Genomic DNA, 25,322 nt, shown 5'->3' on the forward strand with positions numbered 1-25,322 from the left:
TTGTTGCGTTTGGAACGGTCATGGTGATTTTGGTAATACAAAATGTTTTGACCTTCCTGCTTGTATTTCAATACATTTTTTTATCCAGGCAACACAAGTTGGAGGAAGCTCTGTTGTTCTCGGGTCAGTTTGCAGAGGCTCTCCAAGCTCTTGTAGATTGGTTGTATCGTGTGGAACCTCAGCTTGCAGAAGATCAGCCTGTCCATGGAGACCTGGACCTGGTCTCCAACCTCATGGACTCCCATAAAGTACGAAGCGTATTGGTATCATTATTTTAGCCCTTCACTAAAAGATGCAAAAAATTATTTTCTTGTTTTTCAGTACAAATATCTGAACCGTCTTGTGTCATTTTCTCAAGTACATCTTGTTTGTTCAAAAACAATATTAAAATTATGAGTCTTTGCTTGAAACAAGAAAACATATCTGCCAATGATATACGCAAGAACCAATTAACTTTAGGTCATTATGCTTCTCAAGAAAATGTATCTTGACTTAAGAATGTTTAGAGGTTTGTATTAAAACAACAGAAGTATCTGAAGTGTCGATCATAAAAGTCTCAATTTGAATATTATAGTATTATTGTTATTCTATGTATTTCTATTTTTTATTCTTCAGGCCTTCCAGAAAGAGCTAGGCAAGAGGACCAGCAGTGTGCAGGCTCTGAAGCGTTCTGCAAGAGAACTGATGGAGACGGGTCGGGACGATACCGCCTGGGTCAAAGTTCAGCTCCAGGAGCTCAGTAACCGCTGGGAAACAGTCTGTGCCCTATCAGTCTCAAAACAAACTCGCCTTCAGGAGGCTCTCAAACAGGTACCTTACATCTGACCTCTTCTTACATTTTGAGTGTAAAAACATAGCATTAATGTTTTTTCCTCACTGTATGTTTGTTTTGTAGGCAGAGGAGTTCCGCACAGCTGTCCAGATGTTGCTCGAGTGGCTGTCGGAGGCAGAGCAGACGTTGCGTTTCCGTGGCGTCCTGCCTGAGGAGGCGGAGACCCTGCAGTCGCTCCTGCTCACGCACCGGGACTTCATGCAGACGGTTGAGGAGAAGAGGGTGGATGTCAATAAAGCTGCTGGCATGGGTGAGGCCATACTGGCCGTATGTCACCCCGACTGCATCACCACCATCAAACACTGGATCACCATCATCAGGGCACGCTTTGAAGAGGTACAGAGACATTTGAGCCTGGGAATATGTAGCTTGATTGTTAAAATCGTGACGCTTTTTGAGTCTTATGTATATTAGTATTTAAACCATTTTATAACATAATTTTAGTTTAGTTCAAATATAAATTATGATTGTAAATTATTATTATCAATTCAGATTATAAATTATAACTATACGTTTTATTTCTATTTTTTTTCATATTATAAACGAATAATATTTTTAGTGTATTTTTATACATAAAATGCAACATAAAACTGCCAATGGCAATTAAACTTATGTTTTACTGTTTATTTCAAAAAAAGAAAAGAAAGGAACTATAAACCATGAATATGTGTAAAATTCATAGAGAATGGAATTATTCATAATCAATCATTATTAATCAAATTATTATATATGCTTAAAATATATTTATCAAAAATAAAAATATTTAGATGCTTTTTTAAAATGAGTATTAAAATGAAGTCATTTAATTACATTGTCACATTCATCGTATTCTACAGGTGCTGACGTGGGCCAAACAGCATGAGCAGCGGTTGGAGACAGCTCTGACTGAAGTACTCAACAATTCTACACTACTGGAGGAGCTGTTGTCATGGTTACAGTGGGCAGAGACCACACTGGTACAGCGTGACACTGAATCACTCCCGCAGGACATCCCTCAACTGAAGACACTAATCACAGAGCATCAGGTGGGCGGGACTCCTGCATTTATCAACCGTCATTGGTCAGTCATATTGAGAGATTTCTAAGTGGTTTGGTTTTCTTCCGTCAGGTGTTTATGGAAGAGATGACACGGAAACAGCCTGATGTTGACAAAGTGACAAAGACGTATAAGAGGAAACCAGCAGAACATCCCAGCAGTCTGTCGGAGAGGAGGGGAACCCGTAAGAAACTTTTTTCCTAATGCATACATGCATAAAACTATTTAAAAAAATACTAAAAACACCTAAATGTTCCAGAATTAATATTTATCGGATGCTCCTCTTCCAGGAAAACACCAGCAGCAGCAGCAACAACAGCAGCACTCAGTTCAGGTAACCGGCGGCAACCCTCGCCTCACCCAGCTCTGCTCCCGCTGGCAACAAGTGTGGTTGCTCGCCCTCGATCGCCAACGCAAGCTCAATGATGCCCTCGACAGGCTAGAGGAGGTATTGCATTTATTTACAAGAACTGTGCTGCAATCAAAACGAGTGATTTAAATTGGCATTATCTAAACAGTACAAACATTTCTTCAGCTTAAAGAGTTCGCCAACTTTGACTTTGACGTGTGGAGGAAGAAATATATGCGCTGGATGAACCACAAGAAGTCTCGCGTCATGGACTTCTTCAGACGCATCGACAAGGACCAGGATGGAAAGATCACCCGACAGGAGTTTATCGACGGCATCTTGGCATCAAGTACACCCATGTGACCAAATCTAAAATTGTTGTTTAGTCATTTGATGAGTTTTGTTTAACACTTGTTTACATTTTTTTTTTACAGAGTTTCCTACCAGTAAACTAGAGATGACAGCAGTTGCTGATATCTTCGACAGTGATTGTGATGGCTACATCGATTATTATGAGTTTGTGGCAGCTCTGCATCCCAACAAAGATGCTTACAGACCCACAACAGATGCTGATAAAATCGAGGATGAGGTACAAACAATAACAAGACAATACAGCAGTTATTTTTCTTTGATGTGTTTAAATTAAATCCACATTTTCATATCACAGGTCACCAGACAAGTGGCCCAGTGCAAGTGTGCCAAGAGGTTTCAAGTGGAGCAGATCGGAGAGAACAAGTACAGGGTGAGAATTTGGAGCTAAATACACATGTGTGTGCAAAGAACAACAGTCAAGCATTTTGTATTTATAATTATTTTTATAAGCTTTTATACTCAACTTTATTGTTTTGATGTAATATGACATTCATAAAAGGACATATGTGACCCTGGACCACAAAACCAGCCATAATGGTACATTTTTTTAATTTGAGATTTATACATCATCTGAAAGCTGAATAAATAAGCTTTCCATGATGTATAGTTTGTTAGGATAGGACATTTGGCTGAGATGCAACTATTTGAATATCTGCAATCTGCAAAAAAAATCCAAATATTGAGAAAATCGCCATTAAAGTTGTCCATTAAAGTTGTAATGACGTTTTGGAGAGTAGATGAGCCTAAAAGCTGAAATTCTAAACTTTACAAAGATACCCAACTTGAGTGGGTAATTCCCAAAGAGCGGGCGGCAGCGAGCGATGTTTGTAGGCATGTTTCCAGCCATTTTTCTTCGCAATTTTGCTGCGTCCACTCACAAAAATAAAGTTTTGATATATTTAAGGTAGGAAATGATCTTTACTTGGTATCCTAATGATTTTTGGCCTAAAAGAAAAATCGATCATTTTGACCCATACAATGTATTTTTGGCTATTGCTACAAATATACCCGTGCTACTTATGACTGGTTTTGTGGTCCAGGGTCACATTTGCATATCACTGCTTTATCATCACATCTTCTCATTCAGATCATCACTGAGCTTGCAACTGTAATATCACAACTCCTAACCAGCATTACATTCTGTACAAACATTCAGTGTGACCTTGCCATTTTGTGTCTGTTTATTGTCATGCAAAAACCACAGTAACACTTCACATCAACATCAGAGTTACATGTTGTGTGCGCTTCCCACCACCCAACTAATGATACCCATAATTCCCACTGAGTGACCCTTAACATCATTATCCATTGGTTAATGATATTTGACTGTTAACTAACTTGTTTCATTGCACAGGCTACGGATCCACGATGCTAACGCTGCATACTCTCCAAATGTCTGTCGGTCTGTCTGTCTCCTCACAGCTTTACTACTTCACTCATTGTGTTTCTCAAACAACTGTTTATTCATCACGGTACTCCGCTAACAGCCACGAGTACTCATCCCCGCTCCATGTCCAAACTAGCTTTTTAAGAAAGCTGTTCCCAACTGAACAGATCATGAATGAGATTATACATTAAACGTGTGTGTATGTCTGTATTTGTTTTTCACTTGTTTTTCTTATTCCTTCTTGTTTTCTTCCTTCCCCCATGTGTGCTGGACTTGTAGTTCTTCCTTGGGAATCAGGTAAAGTTGACCGGTGTGTTTGTGACGTTTCCTCTGAAATCTGTTCCCATGAGCTCCCTCTGTGGCAGCTGACGTCTAGTCTGTGGTTTCTGAGATGTAAATCAGTACTGACGGACATTGCATGGGCTTGCTAAGAATTCCCTATGGACAGGCCACATTCCTTTCTGGATTTCTTCAGTCCCTTCCTGTAGTCCTAGTGGACATTTCCTGTCTGGGAGACAGAAATTGCTGCACTATCACCAAATTATTAAACGCATGCCTTCCCGGGGTAGATTTCAAAGGTTCTGGTTGTGTGTTGTGGTTTGGGATATACTTGTTTTTTTATGTTTTTGATATGATTTATAATCAGGAAATTGTCAAATTTGTTGAGCTTTGTTATTTTAGGCATTTTTGGCTTTTGGTGGAGGAAAACTAACCAACGTCCGATTTCTTTACTTGGCAATAATAAACATTCAGCCTGAGCAATTCTTCGAAGCATTAAATGACAAACATTCCGAGAATTGCTGTGGTGTGATGTTTATTGTAAAGATGGGTTTCAGCCAAACAAGATTTAACATGAATCACGTTTAATAAGTGTGGTTTGCAGCATGTTGCAGTTTGATTCGTTCTGATCTGCCTGATGCTTTAGAATAAAATGACCGCTGTATAATTGACTCATTTGAAAAGGTATAGTTCACTTAAAAATAAATATTCTGTTCTTCGTTCCTTTTTTGTTTCTGTTCAGTTTGGAGATTCGCAGCAGCTGCGTCTCGTGCGTATCCTACGCAGTACCGTCATGGTGCGGGTTGGAGGTGGGTGGATGGCGCTGGATGAGTTCCTGGTGAAGAACGACCCATGTAGAGGTAAGTCTGACACAACTCCCACAGTCTCACTGCAGAGAGAAACAACACAATGAACCAGGAAAAACATGACAGACAATTCACAGACCGTTCAGAATCAAGCATGGTTGAATTCGTTTCATTAACGTTCACTATTTTACCATTTCATACTGTGATGACTCTGTACCAAAACCTAGTGTGCTTCCTTCATGTGCAGTATTTTAAGAAGTCATAGGTACACTACAGATGTGCTTGGTGTGCCACACAATAGGACAATTATGCTGCCTCTTACGCAGCACGGCTTTGCATCCTTTGTGGAAAGAACAATCCCAGAATGCATTGCTACACACTTTGAACTTTTGAGCAATAGTTTACCCAAATATAGAAATTCTGGTATTCACCCTCATGTGATTCAAAACCTGTATGTCTCTTTCTTCTGTGCATCACAAAAAAATATATTTTGAGAAATGTCTTAGTGGTTTTGTGTCCATACAATGGAAGTTAATGGGGGCGGATGTTGTTTGGTTACCAACATTCTTTAAAATATCTTCTTTTTTGTTCTGCAGAAGAAAAAAATCATACAGGTTTTAAATGACATGAGGATGAGTAAATGATGACAGAATTGTGAGACAGCTCACTAGGTTTTGGAACAAGTTTAAGTGTCTTCTCGGTACCCAAAACAGTTCACTCTCATCTTTTATCACTCCCCATGATTTCCTGTACTCATTCCCATGATGGTCCATTTTTATATGCATGGCCTGTACATTTGGCCCCTCCTATCTCTCTTGTTCTCTCTCTTGTTTTCTCTCTCTCTCTCTCTCTCTCTCTCTCTCTCTCTCTCTCTCTCTGGCATATCATTTTTATCTAAATTGTAGTGCATGAGGCATGTTCTTTAGTTTTCTCCCTCCCTCTTTCTCTGCCCCGCCCCCTATCTCTCTTTCTCTCTCCCCAGTGCAACATCCTGGACTTAAAATCCTCCGCTCTGACTCCAGCAGCTCCATATCATCTCGCATAGGTTGGGTTTTTCTCTCTCCTTCTCGTTCGGATTTCCTTCTCCTTCCACTTGTTTTGTTTCTCTCTCTTTCTCTCCGTTTCACTCACACCCTGTTTGGTTCGTCGTTGCTTCACTGTGCTTTGCTGACCGTGACACTAAACTAACCGTGCCCCACCCTCACGCTTGGAGCTCGCTACAGACCAATTGCACAATGAGAACTGTGGCTCGGCCGTTAACATCACTTCCTGTATTTTGATATTTATATGTGTTTATAGATGCCCTTGTGATGCAAGTGGGTGAACTCTTTCTTTCAGAATGCATGTGTGTGTATGTGTGTGTGTTTTCTCTTGGACTGTGTGTTTTCATGTTGTCTCCTGTGTCTCTTAGTGACTGTCACTCCTGGCTATTTCTGCTGCAGAGGTACCTCGCTCTTCTTTCCTTCCTCCCCTCTTTCCTGTTTGACATCTGTCTGTCCCATTCATTCTCAGCCTCTAAACCCTCCAGCTTTGGATCCATCCCATCATCGCTGTGTCTTTGTATATGTGTATGAGCGTGTGAGGATGACTATATGTGAGGTCTATGTGTCAGCTAGCATCATGCTAACCATTCAAAACAGACTTGGCCAAGCTTAGGTTTAATTTCTTTTCATGTGTGCCCTGGATGAATATTGTAAATGAAAAAGCATCCAGGACCTGGGTGTGGCCAGGCTTTGCATTTCTAATATCGATTGAAGCAACTCTTAAAGAGCAATTACTCATGGAGAATTGAATTACAGGCCCTGCTTGGCTTGTGGGAAGGAAATTATACGGTGCGGCAGTTATCAACTTTACTCACGTACTTTGGTCTGATGGAAAAGTGTCTTGCAGTGTTGGGAAGCTACTTTAAATCCTACTTTTAAAATTAAAGCTGCTAACTACGTTGAAACAGTTGAGGGGAAATATCTTAAAATGTCTTTTTTAATGTTTATTTAATTGGTATTACTATCTTTATACAATATTATTATATTTATTAAAATTATTATTGTGTAAATATTCTAGTGCTACATGGATGACTCTTTTTGTAGGCGAACCCGAAAGTTCATTTCGCACTGGTTCCCTTGACAAAAAAAGTCAATAGGATCTTTCCATAGGCTTTGGTGTTATTGCAAAAAATAAGCTTACGAAACTTACACATTTTGTTTAATAACAAGATAGTCTTCATAAATGAACACAGCATTTTTGAAATTTGATGTCTAACTACAAGAAATAAAAAGCTAACATGAGGCTATAAACAGACCACATGGTCACTCGACTATATTAAAAATATATTCCCTAAAAAGGAACTACTCGCTAAATAAATCTCCATCTACATTTTTTTAGATTGGTTCCCATGTTGTATTATTTGTACAACTTTTATGAGTGATGTTTAATTTCCCGGATAACATCTGTAGTCGCATTTAGCAACTTTAATTTCTAAGACATGTAAAATCTGTAAATCATGTAAATAATAATGAGGAGTGAGGTATTACTGGTGTGTTTTATGTCGTAGAATAAAATGTGGATATATTTAGAGCTTTTGTTAACCACAGACCGTTTAAGTCGTTTAACAAAAAATAATAATTAAAAAAACCTTTTGAGATCAGGACGATGGAACCGTGCAAGAATGCTAACTCGCTAACATATCTCTCTATCGCCATCTCTGTTTGAAACATAAAATTGCAAGCTACTTTATATACTTTTTTTGTTGAAGTCTAATGATGTCAACTGACATTTTCCACAAGATCATACCTGACAGCTCAAATTCTAAATCATTAGAATAATCTTACAGTTGTGAATGAGGACAAGCCAAAGTATATTTTAAACACTTCTCTATTTATGTACGTATTTTTGTTCATTTTTAACCAAACAAAGGGAAAGCATTTCAACTGTAAACAATCTTATAGTGTCAAAAACATGAGAAACCATAGCATTTAACCTAATATTTTGATACAAAGATGATGCCACACAAACTTCTGTGCCAGGAAATGATTAACTTTATTATTTTTCAAACTGCTTCAGACGAAAAAAGTAATTAAAATGAACTGATGAATCAAGTTTTGTAGTGTAACTTTATAAGAAGTACAAGAGGAACGTGTTGTATTTCTGCAGAGAACTTCTGTCCCCAGCCACTGCTGCTAATGCGCACAGCTCGCTTGCTCCCTCTCCCTCTCTCCCTCTCTCCCTCCCTCTCCCTCCCTCTCCCTCTCCCTCTCCCTCCCTCTCCCTCTCCCTCTCCTCTCCCTCTCCTCTCGCCTCTCCTCCCTCTCCCTCTCCCTCTCTCGTCTCCCTCCTCCCCCTCTTCCCTCTCCCTCCCCTCTCCTCCCCTTCTCTCTCCCTCTCCCTCTCTCCTCTCTCCTCTCCCCTCTCTCTCTCCCACTCTCCCTCCCTCTCCTCTCCTCTCTCTCCCCTCTCTCCTCTCTCTCACTCTCTCTCGTCTCCCTCCCTCTCCCCTCTCCTCTCTCCTCTCCCTTCCTCTCTCTCTCTCTCTCTCCTCTCCTCTCTCTCTCTCTCTTCCTCCTCTCCTCCTCACCTCTCTCTCTCTTCTCTCTTCTCTCTCTTCCCTCTCTCTTCTCCCTCGCTCTCTCTCTCTCTCTCCTCCCTCTCCTCTCTCTCTCTCCCTCCTCTCATCTCTTCTCTTTCCCCCCTCCCTCTCGCTCTCCTCTTCCTCTCTCTCTCTCGTCCTCTCCTCTCGCGCTCTCTCCATCCCTCTCTACTCTCTCCTCTCTCTCCTCTCGTCTCTCTCCTCCCTCTCCCTCTCTCTCGTCGTCCTCCCTCTCCCTTCTCTCTCTCCCTCCTCTCTCCTCTCTCTCTCTCTCCCTCCCTTCCTCTCTCTCCCTCTCTGCTCCCTCTCCCTCTCCCTCTCCCTCTCTCTCTCTCTCTCTCTCTCTCTCTCTCTCTCTGGCTGCTCTGGTCTACATGTTGTGCAAGGGCTGCTGCGCTCAGTATGTGTTATTCAGAATGCTCTGTGGAGGCTTGTGTTGATTTTCAGTGTGTATGTTTGCCTAGCATATTCAGGCATGACCCCCAGGTGTCTGTCGACGCTGTTTATGCGTGTGCTCTTGTTTACATACAGGACGGCGAGCTTTTTTTGAGTGAATTCCTATTTAAAAATGCTTGCCCTTCAACTCGGTCCACCGTTAAACCCCTTGCTTTGTGTCCGACACACGCACCAACCACTTTCAAAGTTGATATAGCAGTGGACCAGAGGAAGCATTTACTCGCCTGTCTGGTGTCCCTTTTGACCAATCAGCTAATGTTGTTATTCTTCTTGTCCCGTCCCTCTATCCTCATCTGCAGCCCGTGGACGTACCAACCTGGAGCTTCGGGAAAAGTTCATTCTTCCAGAGGGAGCCACGCAGGGTCTGGCGGCCTTCCGGTCCCGCGGGCGACGCTCCAAACCTTCGTCGCGCACAGCCTCTCCCACCCGTTCGTCTTCATCGGCATCGCACAGCGCCCACAGCTGCGCCTCGCTGCCCTCCGCCCCTGCCACGCCCACAGCATCTTCAAGGGTGAGTCAATATGCACTGGTACTCCAGAAATGCAGTTAAATTAAACCCATCAGTTTTTTCAAGGACTGCCGCTAGTCTTTAAAACGTGTTGAAATCAGCATTGTTTGTCATGTCTTGTCTCTGGTGGATGGTTTCTCTGATTGTGTTATTTGTTGTTGTGGGATCAAATGGGATCGCTGTTGTCTCTGCATGTCAGAATCATAATGCCATCTGTAAGATTTTTATTTGTTCTTTGTCTTTTTGTCCCTCTCGCTCCCTTGCCTGGAAAATGCGGCTTCCTCCACCTGTAAAATCACTTTGCTCTGCCATGCTGCGCTAATTCCCTTTTACTCTTTTCCCGATTATTATCCTGGCTCTTTCCCAACGCTTCGCTTTTGCGCTCTTCCTCGTCCTTTTTGCTGCCCGTTTCCCAGTCCTCCCAATCCCAATCTCGTGGCTATGCCAAGCCCTGGCTGGCACACAGTAAAACTCCAACACCAACCAAGTGCCAGTCCTGCCCAGAGCACGGCCAGACCCCTGGGCATGAGGTAACGCACTGCCCTATCCCCGTGCCCTAACACACTAACAGTAAAAAGAGCGCAGGCAGGCACAAACAGATAAACAGCAGACTGATCCAGGAACTGATGACTCACCATTCTCTGTTTAGATCCAGTGAGGTCTAAATATAGGAAGAGATTGCTACGACAGTTTTCATTCATCCATATTACATGATGTAGAACGTAAACAAAGTAGATAAAGATTTGTGTAGCTTCTGTTTGTGCAACAAATGCAAACAAAGTGCTGTCAACTGAATGATGACTTGTCTGTATTTGGTTTGTATCTGTAGATAAACGACCGGTAGATGTTTTAGTTTAATAAACTCTCTGTGGTCTTTTATAGGGAGGCTCCTCGTCCAAGCTTAAGAGACCAACTTTCCATTCCAGCCGTGGCTCCTTGACTGGCGAGAACGGTGGAGCCACACCTACCACTGCTAAACCTGGACGCTCCGGTACGAAATCTTTTCTCCAGGCCACACACTGCAGCTGAACAGAAGACAGAAATGTTGTTACAGTTATTACTTGCCAACCCTGGAAGTTCTGGATAGCAGTAAATAAAATAATAATAATAATTATTATTATTAGCTAATATATAAATAATAATTAATACATAGATTAAATATACTGTACATTTTATTAATAATATATTTAGTGACTAATAATAATAATAATGATTAATAAATGAAGATTAAATATACTGTACATTTTATTAATAATATATTTAGTGATTTAATGTGAATAAATGAAGAGGACATACAGTATGTTTATTTATAATTAATTAATTTAGTGACTCTTATAATAATAATAATAATAGCATAAAGAGGGAATCTATTGTTTCTTTTATTATTAATGTATTTAGTGAATCTTTATAATAATAATTAATAAAGAGGAAATACATTGTTTGTTTTATTAATTATTTATTTAGTGACTAATAATAATAAAATAAATACAGAGGAAATATTTTGTTTATTTTATTATTAATTTATTTAGTGACTCCTTATAACAACAATAATAATAATAATGAATAAACTCAAAATATATTGTTTATTTTATTAATACTTCATTTGGTTGCCTCTTCCACACTTAAAAATGTGCACATTGTGTATCATACATTAGCTTAAATGACTTTCTTCATTTTCAGACACTAAGCGCACTCCGTCCTCTACGAGCGGCTCGGCCAGCCGAGCGGGAAGCCGCGCTGGAAGTCGAGCCAGCAGTCGAAGAGGAAGCGACGCTTCTGACACTTCCGAGCTCATGGAGACCCGCTCAGCTTGCTCCGATACCTCAGACACCCCTCGCCGGCCCGGGGCCAAACCCTCCAAAATCCCCACCATCTCCAAGAAGACCCCAAGCCCCAAAACTCCAGCGGGAAAGAAATGAAGTCTCCACACAAATCTACATAACTGAGGCGATAAACCAGCAGGAGAGAGACAACACCTTCCTTCTCTCGCCCTCCTCATACTTACCTTTAGAGGTGAATGAGATAGGACCAGACTCGAACCCGTCCGTCAGTTTGTCCACCATCCCAATAAATAATTACAGTACCATAAATGCTGCCTTACTTGTGTTATACGTCACGTCCTTAACGTTTGGTTTTCTTGAATGTGCGGTGGAGTTCGACATGAACTGACATATCTTTAGTGTACACTAGAGGACGGTACAGAGTAGACGGCTGTCACTTTTGCACTGGGGGTTTTCTCACCACTATGAATATGCAACCACCTGTCACAGACATGCATGATCGTGGTTTTCACTTTGGAGATTATTTGGTTGGAGAAACACCCCCTCCATGTGTACGCAGACACTCGGCCTCTCACCTGACTACGTCTGCCACTTAAAACAAGAGGAAATCAAATGGAAAACATCCTCTTCAGAAGCGCTGCACTTGGGACATTTTGGACTTGTTTGTGTGTATGTGAGCGTTTGATAGTTTCTTTCATGGTTAACATGGTGATACGGAGAAGAAATTAAGGGGTCTTCACGGGTCTCTTTCTGCTGTTTTTAAGACACCCCTTAAGCGCACAGCAGATACGTTTCACTCGCTTGCATCGACTCTTCTCCAGTGTGTACAACCCATGCAGTCCTGCGTACACTTCTAGTTGTGTGATATTTTATTTCTGTTCGGCTTGTTTGTTACAGACATCATGTTACAGAGCTTTTTTCCTCAGTATGCAAAAACATTTGTGTATGTTTGTTTCATGCTTAATTTATAATCCTCGTTTCTTTTCTAGAGTAAGAAACTGTATTTATTTGTGAATTGCAGTATCGTATCAACTCTGACTAGTATTAATACAACCGGAATCACGTCTTTTTTACTAGGTAAACATCTACTCCCGACATGAAGAATTTCTTTCTGATGTTAACTGACCAGGAAGCTTAATGATTTCAATGGTGGCCTTTTCGCCAGCGACTGCACACTTTAAATGACGTCAAAAGTGGCTTCCTGCTTCTTTTGTGAGAGAAGCATACAGAGTAACGGATTACGGGGACGCCAGTGCAGCCCCTGTTAAACAGCGCTTTGAATTTTGTCTTGTCTTTGACAAGTTGAAGCATATGAAACCTGATGAAAGGTATTTTTATTTATTTATTGTGTCGGCGGGGAGGGGGTGGTAAGGGATGTGAAAGGATCCACCTTTTGATTGTTACTTTTTTGACATGACTGAGAGAAAAATGGGTGCAATTATGTAAAAGTACAGAGGTTATGATCATAAAATCTTTTTTTGTTCTCTTTTGTATTAAAATAATGCTTGCAGTCAAACTGTGTCTTTAATGATGTCAGTCTTGGTGCTGAGTGGTGTGTGTGTGCGTGCGTGCACACAGGGATGCCACATCTAACAGGAAATGACACGGTAATTACAAGCAGCAGAGATAATGACACACCCCATTAAATCTTTAAAGGGGGGACTTTTGTGTGTGTGTGCAGTTTTAAACTCTTATGATTTAGATCTCGTCATTCAGGAGTTAAAAAATAGGTTTGCGCCATCACAGGAGCACCTTTTGTTTTTGGCGTGTGTGTAAGTCACCTGTGGTCTTCCGAGTGTGTTAAGTGTGTGTGTTTGTACTGGTCTCTGTGTATGTTTGGTGGTTAGATGGAGCGGATGGGGTTTGGGAAGGGTGGTGTTCCATCATCTCCTTTCTGCAGCTGTGTGTCTGTGTTTATATACAAATATTTAAACCCACTCACATCCTTTCCCACCAAACGCCATGCACGTCATCGAGCCAAGAACTTTGGGCATCTCACATTCCTGCTATACAATTTCTGTGTTTTTATGTTACATTCCTTTTATGTGTTTTGTTTAATGAACTATTAGCGCAATATGTATATTTGCACACGTTTGTGTGTTTTATTTTATTTTAAACAAACTAGCAAACTATGTAATGTTTTTGTAGGTCTGTTAGCATTGTTTACATTTGTCGTAGTTTGCAGAAATACAGTGAGGTACACTGGGACTGGGTATATAGCTTATAAGGAATGATGTGCATCTTAAGATGCTGTGACCTTTTAGAACGTATTACTGATTTCTTCAATTGTGCTGGCAAATTATTTTTTTGTGTATATTTAATGTAGCCTTTTATAATATGACAACCTAAAGACTTAATGTGATAGTTCACCCAAAAACTAAAACTATTTGATTATTTACTCACCCTTACTTGTCATTTCAAACCTGTATGTCTTTTTTTGCAGAACACAAAAGAAGATATTTGAAAGAATGTTGTAACAGAAAACTGATGGTGCCCATTGACTTGCATTGCTTTTGTGTACATGCAATAGAAGTGAATGGGTACCATCCATTTTTCAAAATATATTTTTCTGTATCCGTAGAAGGAAGGAAGTCATACAGGTTTGAAATAACAATGGTGAGCACACGTTAACAGAATTATTATACTTTGGTGAACTATCCCTTATACAAAATATTTTATTAGAAAAGAGTCAAATTTATATCAAATAAAGTAAAGCACTGCGAGATAAAAAATAAATCACAAAACATAGAGTGGGCAAGTTTATATAATAATAGATCATACAAAAAAAAAGATGTCATGTCCCAATCCCACACCCCCTATCTCGTCTGTATTTTCCTCCTCAATCTCATAAACAACATGGGTCCAAAAAATACTCACAAAAAAAAGGATACATGACCCAAGAATCTTTTAAAAAAGTCAGTAAAACAATAATGATCTTGGCTACTTGAATCTACCTCTTGGCTACTGTTTAAACCACAGAATACAAATATTTTTAATACCACTGTAGACGTGCTCAGCTCTATTCTGTGCACAACCTGGATCTTGGATCTTTATTCCAAACCACATGAGAATTGTCAGCAATTTGTGAAGTATGCGTACAAGATGAGACGGTTGATAGTGTAGATGGAGACTGAGGTGAGAAGGGTTCTGGGAAGAGAGGGAGGAGACTTTGAAACACTCCCTCTCCGCGGTGCGTATCTTGAAGAGACTGAGATCACCCCTGCTCAGATTATACATTCAACGCATGCAGCACACACGCTGAGGAAATCATAACTGTCAAATGCATTTCAACTGAACAAAGTTTAGGAGTCTTGGATATTTATACTTGTTGGATTAGACCTTATTTAAGCCTGACATTGATGGATTACTGCAAGAATGTAATTGAACTTTTTGTTCTACTTTAATAGAGGATTGAATCATCTCGGAGTTACGAGTCAAATCTTTTCAAAAGGAGCCAAAGCAGGTGGTGTGTTTTATCTGGAACCCTTTGAAGAGCTTGAACCTTTGAAGGCTGATGGCTGTGAGGCCTTTGATTTGTATTTATTGTAACTAAAGACTTTAATTTCACATTCTGACAGTGCTCATTTACTTTTTACTTTCGAAAGTAAAAGTTTCGAAAACATTGTTTGTGCTCCATGAGCGGTCTATAGATAATGAGAGAAAGAAAGGATTGGCTAGTGACATCATGTCAAGAGAAGATCTTAGTAGTAAACAATGACCGCTTTAACTTCTCCTGTTACTCAAAGTTGAATTTTTAGACCAGCGTTGTTTAAACAGATAAAGCGCAAAGACAACTTTAAGGACTGGACAGATCTTTACAGAAGAAAAAGTAAGGTAAGACGGCAGCAATGGAACAGAACTCTTCAAACCACAGTGCCACACCACTGGACAAATATGAGACTGAGTTTTTACCGTCGTACCGCAGCAGAGGGAGGAAAGAGAACTGTGGCAACGGTGGCAGAATCCAAAGCCGACAGCGGCTTTTCCCTCTGGCTGTCTTCCTCCCTCTCTGCGCTCTGCTGTGCATTTGGGGTCAGGTGGAAGGGGTTGCACATTCCAGCTTTCGTAGGCTGAGCGGTCGGGAAAAGAAGGAGATGCAGAAGGAGATTTTGTCTCTTCTAGGGCTGCCCGGGCGACCGAGACCACACCCACCCCTACGCCCTCCTTCTTCTGCCCCACTTTTTATGCTGGACCTTTACCATGCTGTGTCATCTGAGGATGATGATGGACCAGGCTTGGGGTTTAGCCCAGAGGTTGTCAGCCACGCCGCACTGCCCACCTTAAGCACACACACGCCGCCCCTTGGCACGGTGGTCAGTGAGGCAGATACGGTTATGAGTTTTGTCAACTTGGGTAAGTGACAGCTGGCTGGGGTTTAATATACTTTGGCAGCGCTATGACTTAAACCAACAAATGTAAATTCAAACAATCCAGTGGCCCTGAAAAGTATACGGCACTTAAATAATGCACAGAGGTTGTGTGTTTGAATGTCAAAGGTAACACGAGAAGACCGTTTAAAAACGTTGAACAAATGTTGAAACGATGACAATTCTTTCATTATTTTGGTCATTTCAAACCGGTATGGCTTTCTTTCTTCTGCAGAACATGAAAGGAGATATTTTGAGGAGTGTTGGTAACTAAACAATATTACACCCCATTGACTTGGACACAGACATTTCTCTCATATCTTCTTTTGTGTTTCACAGAAGAAAGTGTGCATACAGGTTTTGAACGTGCCACAGTTATGAAATATTATATGTCATTTAGTAACTTTAATATTTGCTACTGGTTCTAGAACAGTGTTATAATGAGAGAGATGGACCAGTGATTCACTGAGACCTGGTATCACCCAACATCTCTTCCCCTCTCAGTCCAAACACAGATGATATTTATCTGTTACGAAACAAACAACAGTTAAACATCCCATTTAAAATGATTGCTTCTTTCTCCATGTATTTCCTGCCCTGGTCAGTATCAACCCTTTTTTATGTAACTAATGGTAGCTAAGGCTACAAGGACTTGAATGTTACCTCCCTTGAAGTATACATCAAGTTCATGAATAACCCCCCCCCTCCAAGTAGTTTCAAACCTGTATAAATTTTACAAGATATTTGGAAAAATGTTAGCAACTGACATTACTGGGACATCATTGACTACCATAGTAGGAAAAATGACAATGGTAGTCCAAAGTGCCCCAGAACTGTTTGCTTCCCTACGTTCTCCAAAATATCTTCTTTTGTGTTCAACAGAACAAAATAAAATGATACAATAATTGTTCCTATTATGGTAATCAATGATGTCCCAGAAATGTCAGTTGCTAACATTCTTCCAAATATCATTCTTTGTGTTCATCAGAACAAAGAAATTTATACAGGTTTGGAACAACTTGAGAGTGAGTAAATGATGACAGAATTTTTATTTTGGGGTGGAGTATCCCTTAAAGCAAAGTTTAAGTAGGCCTATATTTTTAAGTATACTTTATGTAGAAAGTCCTTTTTGTAAGTATAACACTGTGTCTACACCAGACGCGTCACGCCTGTTGCGTCCGGTGTAGACACGGTGTAAAACTTTGCTGTAGTTTTGCAGCAGGTTTGCCAGTTACTTACTTTAGATTTAATTACTTTCCTATTAGTACTGTTTTTAATTTGAGTTAAACTTTACTTTAACCAAAATTAAAACACTTTGACTTTTTAGATTCAAAATGAGCAAGAAGAGACTAAGGCATTAGCACAGCAACGCTGCAAAAAATGACATTCTTCCTAAGCATTTTTGTCTTGTTTTTAGTAAAAATATTTGAAACTTCTTAAATGACGATACATTTACATAACAAGAAAAGTGACCTAATATATTTAGACTTGTTTCATGAAAGAAAATATAAGAAATAGGTAAGTTTATGTTTAAAACAAAATTGTAAATTAAATCTACAGTAAGTTACTGCAAACCTGCGGCACAACTACAGCAAAGTTTAACAGTGTATTTTTTTAATACCTAGGACAAAAAACATTACTTTCAAGTGTAAACTGTGTAACAGTAGTAAACTTTGAGTATCCTGTACATAGTTTACGGCTGGTTAGAAGTACACAAAAAGTAGAGGAAAGTACACTTATGTTTCCCTTTTCAGCGCTATTACTATACTAGCACACTTGAATAAACTTTGTAAGGGCTGAAATATGCAGTGTTGAGGAAATGCATGACCTGCAATAATAAATTGACTTTTCAGTCAATTGAAAAAGAAGCATAAGCCATATCAGGGACCATAGCTCAAGAATTCTTGTGACATTGGAAAACACTTGGTTGTAAGTGTAAGTGTATTAATTTGCCACTATAGGGTTTTCTGGCTAACCCAACAGTAACTAGTCACTTAGAAAACCTAAGCACGGCCTAGACCACAGCACCCTAGCAACTGTATAGCAATATACAAAAACCTCCCAGAACACCTTAGCAACCACCCTGAACACCATGTATCGGCAGATTTTACCACCATGTAGTTTTACATACTCCACTCCTGCCAATTGTCTTAAACACTAGTGTTTTCCTTTTCTCTGGTTTGTTCTAAATGTGAATCCTGATTTTGGGGAATTTACAAAGCCCGGTCCACCTCACGCAGACCGTGTGATGTTGTGTTGTGGGCACACAGCTGTGTGGAATTACAGGCCCCACTGAAAGGCAGAAAAATAAGATGAAGTGGATGAAAATACTATCGGCTACTCCTCTAAAAATACAACGCTGGACTGTTATTAGTGGTTGCGTGCGGAGCTGCAGTCAGAGTCACAGTGCCTGTAATTACTCCACTGCAGAGCCATGACTGTGGCCTCTTTATGTTCCTCCATCTTCTCCTGTCAATCAACCCTCAAAGGCATCATCTTAAAGGGATAGTTCGCCCAAAAATGAAAATTCTGTCATCATTTACTCCCCCTCTTTCCTTTCTTTTCATTCCAAACATTTATGACTTTCTTTCTTGCGCAGAACACAAAAGAAGATATTTTGAAGAATGTTGGTAACCAAACAGTGGTGTTACCGTTTTACTTCTATTGTATGGACACAAAACCAATGCCAAAGTCAGTGGGTACCACCGTTGTTCATGTACCAACATTCTTTAAAATATCTTTTGTGTTCTGCCGAACAAAGTCACACAGGTTTGAAATGACAAGGGGATTTTCATCACACGCTGATTTTCTGTCTGTCTTCATCTCTGACCACAGTGGAGCAGGAGAAGGATTTACTCCAGCCTCGCCCTTATTGGAAAGAGTTCCGCTTCGATCTGACTCCGCTTCCTCAGGGAGAGACGGTGACCGCCGCTGAATTTCGTATCTATAAAACTCTTCCTGTGGGGTGGCGTGCAAATCGCACTCTTCATATCTCTGTCTATGAAATTCAGAGAGAGAAACGATACAGGTCAATACAAAAATATTACTTGTGACTAATATTACTAAAATATCAATATTAAGAAAATCCCCTTATGATTACTCTTAGTACTGTAACCAGTAAACCTATTGATAATGATTTGGGTTACGGTGAGATTAAAGAATTTTGTTTTAATTGTAAACATCTTTTGGTGTTGGTTTTGACAGGGAGCCCGAGTTAGTACTGTTGGACATGCAGTCTGTGCCCACAGGTCAGGAAGGCTGGTTAGCATTTGATGTGACTTCTGCGAGCAATCGCTGGCTTCTCAATCCTCGAAGCAACCTTGGTATCCGTCTTTATGTGGAAACCGAGGAAGGTGAGCTATTACGATATCCAGCACTGGTACTTATTGGCTTATTGTTCCCCAGGAAAAAAAACTCACCATGAAGGCCTCATCCACCAAAGTAGTTTTACTATATTTTGTTAACTTGGCATTAGACTACTGTCACAAAATATTGCTTTGTTTTTCTTCTGCTATTATCGTTGGGATCCCATGATAATTTGTAATGATTTAAAGGAACAGTTCACCTAAAAATGAAAATTCTCACACTCAAGGTTTTCCAGATCTGTGTAAATTTCTTTGTTCTGATGAACACAGAGAAAGATTTTTGGAAGATTTCTTGTAACCAAACAGTTCTAGGCCACCATTGACTAGAAGAAATTGCTTTATAAATTTCTTTATGAAGAACACAAAAGATATTTTGAAGAATGTAGGAAGGCAAACAGTTCTGGGGGACTTTTGACTACCATTGTAATTTTTCCTACTATGGTAGACAATGATGCCTAAAAACTGTTTGGTTACAAGCATTCTTACAAATATCTTTCTCTGTGTTCATCCGAACAAAGAAATTTATACAGATTTGGAACAACTTGAGGGTGAGTAAATGATGACAGAATTTTTGTATTTGGGTGAACTGTCCCTTTAAAGTATTCCTAAAGGTATTTTGGCAGTTACCATAGCAACAGTGGTAAATTTGTGTAAATTTGTCAAATTCGTATCACTTTATGGGATCCAATAAAGTGTCTTATAGCTAAAACGTTTGAATCTTTTCTCACAGACCGCTCATTGTCTGCCGGGTGGGTGGGTCTTGTTGGCCGTCGAGGGCCACGCTCTAAGCAGCCCTTCATGGTGACGTTTTTCAGAGCAAGTCAAGCCCCCTGCCGCCCACCTCGCGCTGTGAGACACAACAATCCTCGCAAGAAAAAGCCAAAGTATGACCTGCCACACCCCAACAGACCCGGCATATTTGGTGAGCCACAATAATAAGTTTACGAAGGCATATTGTGCTTTAAAGGAGCATATAAAATGATCTGGCATCTGATCTTACACATTCCAGACCAAAATCATGCCAGCAGTGGACGCCAGGCCTGTAAAAAACATGAACTCTACGTCAGCTTCAGTGATCTTGGTTGGAGGGTGAGTAATAGACATTTGTATCACTGACATTTTGGGATGTTGAATTTGAATGCTTAGGAAGTAATTTCATTGTTTCTATTAAAAGCAGACTGCTTTTTGACTAGATTTAAAAAGTTGTTTTTTTTAGGATTGGGTTTTGGCCCCTCCAGGATACTCTGCGTATTACTGTGATGGTGAATGTGACTATCCTTTGAGTTCCTGCATGAATGCCACAAACCATGCCACGATCCAGGCTCTGGTACACGATTTGTGCTTAAGACTATTTATATTAAACACCCAGAACCACTTTCAGATCTGTCCAAAATATGAATGATCCCGTATATTATAATGAATTGGTTGATAATAGGTCATATGTACTGACTCCTTATCTTCGCAGGTTCATCTTTTAAAGCCAAATGAAGTGCCTAAGGCCTGCTGTGCTCCAACCAAACTCAGCCCTATCTCTGTGCTCTTCTACGATGACAACAACAACGTCATTCTCAAAAAACATCGAAATATGGTAGTCAAGCACTGTGGCTGCTTATAACTCCCATACAGTATTGCTCGTTCATTCAAGTTAAAAATCTTTGAAGCACCATTTTAGCCACATACAAGTGCCCTAATCTCAAATCTGTCCTGATGGTATATAGGCATATTCGTTGTATGCATGACAGTTATGCTGTGTACATGCAATGTATCCAATTAGAATAAAAATATTTGTTGCTTTTTCATAACAGAAGGTGCTATATTATATTATACGCTATTATAGCTATGCCTCGCACATGCAGACATTCTTTGGATTGTCTTTTCGATGTGCAATTGTCTTTTATCACACTAGTAATGTTATGTAACATTTCATGCAAAACAAAATTGATAACAAATACTGATTATATGCATATACATTTATTGAAAATTTTAGAAAACAATGTAACAAAAGTGTGTCCTGACTCATCCATCTATTAGAACAAGAGCATTTGTATCACATCTTCGATCATTTCAAGCATGTTTATTAATACAATACATGCCAATCCTGCTCATTACTATCATTAATACACACAGTGGTGCACCTCTTAATTTTGGCTCACAGTTAAAAGATAAGGGCATACAGAGGCATTTTCTGATAACTTCTCAAAAGTATGGTGGACAGCGCCTAATCATATAAAAAAAAATCGAACTTTAAAGGGACAGAATCAACATGGGAAAATATGTTTTGTCATTAGTGGTGAATAAATATGGTGAGTTACAGCTCATGACAATGAGACGGTTAGGTCACACAGCACACTTGGAATAGGTGGAAGCATTATGCACATATAAAAAAAATGAGCGAGTGCTGGTGTGAGTCCTTCCAAAAATCTGCTTGTCATTGTATCCACACCTGGGTCCAGGGTTAATGTTTGTGGAATACAGTCGAGTCAGTTGGCTGAAGTCATGCCGTTACCCCGGGGTCTGAAAAATAAGACCATTATTATGAATTATCTAATCAAATTAACAAAGAGATACGCATACTTGTAATGCTCACAATTTCTACTTTTGATAATCACAATTATATTGGACTTACCACTGTTTTAGGTCCATGTTTGTTTCTTGTGTATTTTAAGCTTGCACATCTGCCAGTTCTGGAGGCATAGGAGACTTTGGATGTTTGCTTTCGAAATGCTGTTTAAATGTCTTTGGGTCTGGCATCTGTGTCTATAAAATTTGTAATAAAAAATGTTAATAGTGGCTCAAGCTAACTTACAATTCTGCTCCCATTGCTTTTTAAAGTAATATATTATAATACCGCTGAAGTCACATCTTTCTAGGAGCATCTCAAGCTTAAACAAGACTGACACATGGCAGTCTCACCCTGCAGACAGGACATGAGTGGACAAGTGCTGCTTTAGCTGCAGTCTTCTGATCTGCTCCTTGAGATTTCTTCTTCTCGGCTGCTTTCTTTGCGTTCTTTTGTTGAGACTGTTTCTTCTGCTGCCCACGAGCCATGGCCTTCTCTAAACAACAACATACGGATACAAGTGTAGTTAACGTTACTCAGCCAGTGTCTATTCAGACAAGCAGACAGAATAACAAAGATCTGAATTATACACATTTAAATAAAGCCTAAACGGATACTTTTGGATTTAAACAACTGTTTCGAACAGAATAATAATAGTAGGATTGAGCTTATAACAAAGTGAGATCGAAACTGTCAGCGGCAAGAAGATTTAAGACAGTCGGTAGCGACCCTTTTAAATGTTTCCAGCTAAATTGGATTAAGCTGCAACGTAAAACACATATTCCGTTACTTTCAGTTTTAAAATAAAATTAATTTTAATGGGCAAAAAGCGAAAACAAAGAGAGCGCGAAGACAAAGTTAGCTCTTCCTCATCCGGCGACATGACGCTTTCCTTAAAACTCTCTCTAACCCGTGTAATTATCATATGCCGAGTAACCTAACATAGAAAGAACAACGATTTTGACCACAAACGCATTCAAACCAACAAAACGAATTATTTAAATGATAAAATATATCAAAATAAACTACATTTAGAGACAATACCTCGGCGTTACGACACTACAGGAAGTGAAGCGCTAATGACGCATTTTAACAACGTCCGCCAACCACGCCGCTTAAAATATAAAGTTTTTTCAAAATGCATATACATTAAAATAGTAAAAAAAGTAACAATTTAAAGCTCTAATCTGTGTTTGAGTAATATTTTAAAATAACACATTTGCTCTGAAAATATACTTGGTCTGTGATATGATCATATTGACATTTTTCTAAAGCTTTTACTTTTTTATTTAACCATCGAACTATGGCGAACTATTAAAATAATAGGGTATATTTAAAAATAATAAAATGTATTTAATACACAGTTAATTATGAGGTTATTATTTTAATTGTCCACGGAGTATAAGGCAGCTTTTATTTTGACGAATTGTTTAGCGTGTATTTCCGGAGCAGAGGACAAAAATGGCAGACCGGGGTTACAGTTTCTCTCTCACAACATTTAGGTAATTTTTGTTATTTATTTATCAGTGCGTGGCTTTAATATGTCATTGTACATCTCTATTGCTATGTTTTAAATAAGTTATTTGTCTTTTCTTCGAAATGTCTACTAACGTTACTTGGACGAAGTTTTGTGTAACATCGGAGATGCACTGTCATGATGCTAGTAATATATTCACAGATCGGCTTGTAACGTACATTTAGCAAATTAACATTTCTGATGTAAATATTTGATATATGATTTTTTAAAATATTAAAATCAAGATATTAAGTACGATCATTTTATATAATCTGTCTTTATAAAAATACATTGTTTTATTTGTGCCTGTGTTTAGTCGTGTCTTTTATCAAGTTTCGTTTTCAGATATTTTTAAATAATCTAATGTCTCTTTTGATCACTTTAGCCCCTCTGGCAAATTGGTGCAGATTGAATATGCCTTAGCCGCGGTTGCAGCTGGTGCTCCGTCTGTAGGGATAAAAGGTATATTCGTTTTAATGTGATAATAGGCATATTATAATCTTTTTCTTTCTGTGTATGCTTACTGAATTGCATTTGTTAATTTTCTTCTGTTGCAGCATCAAATGGAGTTGTTCTGGCAACCGAAAAGAAACAGAAATCTATATTGTATGATGAACAAAGCGTACACAAAGTTGAACCTATAACCAAACACATAGGCATAGTGTACAGTGGAATGGGTCCCGATTACAGGTATTTAAATACTACATTTTATTTATAACATGTATAAATGAAACTTTATAGAATGTTGAATATATAATATATATATATAACCTATAGCATAATGAATGAAGAAAGTAAACACACTCAGGTCAACACTTTCTTGAGTTGCCACTGTCACCTGTGCTTATATCTATTTCATCTGACATTGCATAGATGGTCTGTAAGGATTGAATGTCTGAATGCTCTCTTTTTACAGGGTGCTGGTCAGAAGAGCAAGAAAACTGGCCCAGCAGTATTACCTGGTATACCAGGAGCCAATCCCCACAGGCCAGCTGGTACAGAGAGTGGCTTCAGTTATGCAAGAATACACACAGTCAGGGTATGGTCACTTCTAATCCAAGTATCTGAAATTCCTATATTATATTTATTTACATTATAAATTCATATAGAATATTATTCTGAACTGTAAATTGAGCTTTTTTATCATGTTTTATAGTGGCGTGCGCCCATTTGGAGTCTCTCTTCTAATTGCTGGTTGGGATGAGGATCGCCCCTACTTATATCAATCAGACCCATCGGTACAAAATAAAAAAATCACAAACAAAGTTTTGTTTATTCTTTTGTGTTTTTCTTTTCATACAACCATTTATTGTTTACTAATGAATAATAATCGCATCCCATAGGGAGCATATTTTGCCTGGAAAGCCACAGCAATGGGAAAGAACCATGTCAATGGAAAAACATTCCTGGAAAAAAGGTATTCAAATTATAGTACAATCACCACATTGACTAAAACAATGCTATTGTGTTCAATCAGTTGCAGAACTATTCTATATAGTATGCATGTAGAGTAATAGACGTTTTGAGCCAGTTATTTGTATAGTGATAGTGAGTTTCGCTGTGTTCTATTCCATTACAGATATAATGAAGATCTGGAACTTGAGGATGCTATACACACTGCCATCTTAACTTTAAAAGTGAGTTTCTCCATTGACAATTTCTCACACAAGTTTCCCAATCAACAATAAAGATTCAATAGATTTAGTAAAGGTTCAATAGAGTAAACAGTTGGAATTGTGTCAATCGCTGTATTGCCATTATTGCTTAGACTTGTATTTTTACTGGTTGTATTCCCATAGGAAAGTTTTGAAGGTCAGATGACAGAGGACAATATAGAGGTGGGCATCTGCAATGAAGCAGGATTCCGCAGACTCACGCCTGGTGAGGTGAAGGATTACCTGGCAGCAATTGCTTAAAAACCACAGCACTACAACTGTTGAGAGTCATTTTGGTTTGTTTGGTTAAATGTATTTTTTTTTACTTGTACATCTGTGTAACTGACTTCTTTATAAAAGCTTGCAAATTGTTAACAATTGTCACATCTCATTTATTTCTGTAAGAGTGGCCTGTCTGTCTGGTTTTCCTAAGATAAGACACGCTTTGTCATGTACATTTTTAACATTTC

The 25,322-nt window shown here is 39.2% G+C and overlaps 4 protein-coding genes across 21 annotated transcripts in view; 3 read left to right on the plus strand and 1 right to left on the minus strand.

Moving 5' to 3' along the window:
* macf1a (microtubule actin crosslinking factor 1a) overlaps positions 1-12,905 on the plus strand; it is a 155,239-nt gene extending 142,334 nt beyond the window's left edge. For 7 of the 18 annotated variants that reach the window (XM_057354515.1, XM_057354516.1, XM_057354507.1 and 4 more), the window contains 17 exons: positions 89-248; positions 616-810; positions 896-1,168; positions 1,669-1,857; positions 1,941-2,052; positions 2,159-2,316; positions 2,404-2,566; positions 2,652-2,806; positions 2,885-2,959; positions 4,256-4,273; positions 4,998-5,115; positions 6,044-6,106; positions 6,473-6,505; positions 9,400-9,611; positions 10,025-10,138; positions 10,491-10,599; positions 11,289-12,905. In XM_057354515.1, coding sequence (XP_057210498.1) covers positions 89-248; positions 616-810; positions 896-1,168; positions 1,669-1,857; positions 1,941-2,052; positions 2,159-2,316; positions 2,404-2,566; positions 2,652-2,806; positions 2,885-2,959; positions 4,256-4,273; positions 4,998-5,115; positions 6,044-6,106; positions 6,473-6,505; positions 9,400-9,611; positions 10,025-10,138; positions 10,491-10,599; positions 11,289-11,527 — 2,386 coding nt within the window. In that variant the 3' untranslated portion in view covers positions 11,528-12,905. The remainder of the gene's footprint in view (positions 1-88; positions 249-615; positions 811-895; positions 1,169-1,668; positions 1,858-1,940; positions 2,053-2,158; positions 2,317-2,403; positions 2,567-2,651; positions 2,807-2,884; positions 2,960-4,255; positions 4,274-4,997; positions 5,116-6,043; positions 6,107-6,472; positions 6,506-9,399; positions 9,612-10,024; positions 10,139-10,490; positions 10,600-11,288) is intronic. The other 11 variants (XM_057354520.1, XM_057354526.1, XM_057354510.1 and 8 more) reach the window with 5 other exon arrangements.
* A 1,686-nt stretch (positions 12,906-14,591) lies between these two features.
* Positions 14,592-20,996, plus strand: bmp8a (bone morphogenetic protein 8a). The gene is made up of 7 exons (XM_057354055.1): positions 14,592-15,742; positions 18,592-18,784; positions 18,961-19,109; positions 19,852-20,043; positions 20,131-20,210; positions 20,338-20,448; positions 20,587-20,996. Exons 1-7 carry the CDS (start codon positions 15,238-15,240, stop codon positions 20,734-20,736), a joined length of 1,380 nt encoding a protein of 459 aa, XP_057210038.1. The 5' UTR covers positions 14,592-15,237; the 3' UTR covers positions 20,737-20,996.
* Positions 20,997-21,076: 80 nt separating this feature from the next.
* Positions 21,077-22,795, minus strand: zgc:91910 (Zinc finger protein 706-like). The gene is made up of 4 exons (XM_057354064.1): positions 22,726-22,795; positions 22,035-22,177; positions 21,748-21,878; positions 21,077-21,635 (listed from the first exon to the last, which is right to left on the minus strand). Exons 2-3 carry the CDS (start codon positions 22,167-22,169, stop codon positions 21,783-21,785), a joined length of 231 nt encoding a protein of 76 aa, XP_057210047.1. The 5' UTR covers positions 22,170-22,177; positions 22,726-22,795; the 3' UTR covers positions 21,077-21,635; positions 21,748-21,782.
* Positions 22,796-23,084: 289 nt separating this feature from the next.
* psma2b (proteasome 20S subunit alpha 2b) lies at positions 23,085-25,260 on the plus strand. The gene is made up of 8 exons (XM_057354059.1): positions 23,085-23,183; positions 23,583-23,659; positions 23,755-23,887; positions 24,114-24,236; positions 24,354-24,435; positions 24,541-24,614; positions 24,777-24,834; positions 24,997-25,260. The coding sequence occupies exons 1-8, from the start codon at positions 23,143-23,145 to the stop codon at positions 25,111-25,113; spliced, it is 705 nt and encodes a 234-aa protein (XP_057210042.1). The 5' UTR covers positions 23,085-23,142; the 3' UTR covers positions 25,114-25,260.
* The last annotated feature ends 62 nt before the right edge of the window (positions 25,261-25,322 follow it).

The sequence above is a fragment of the Triplophysa rosa genome, linkage group LG16 (genome assembly GCF_024868665.1).
Source record: "Triplophysa rosa linkage group LG16, Trosa_1v2, whole genome shotgun sequence".
NCBI classification, from domain to species: Eukaryota; Metazoa; Chordata; class Actinopteri; order Cypriniformes; family Nemacheilidae; genus Triplophysa; species Triplophysa rosa.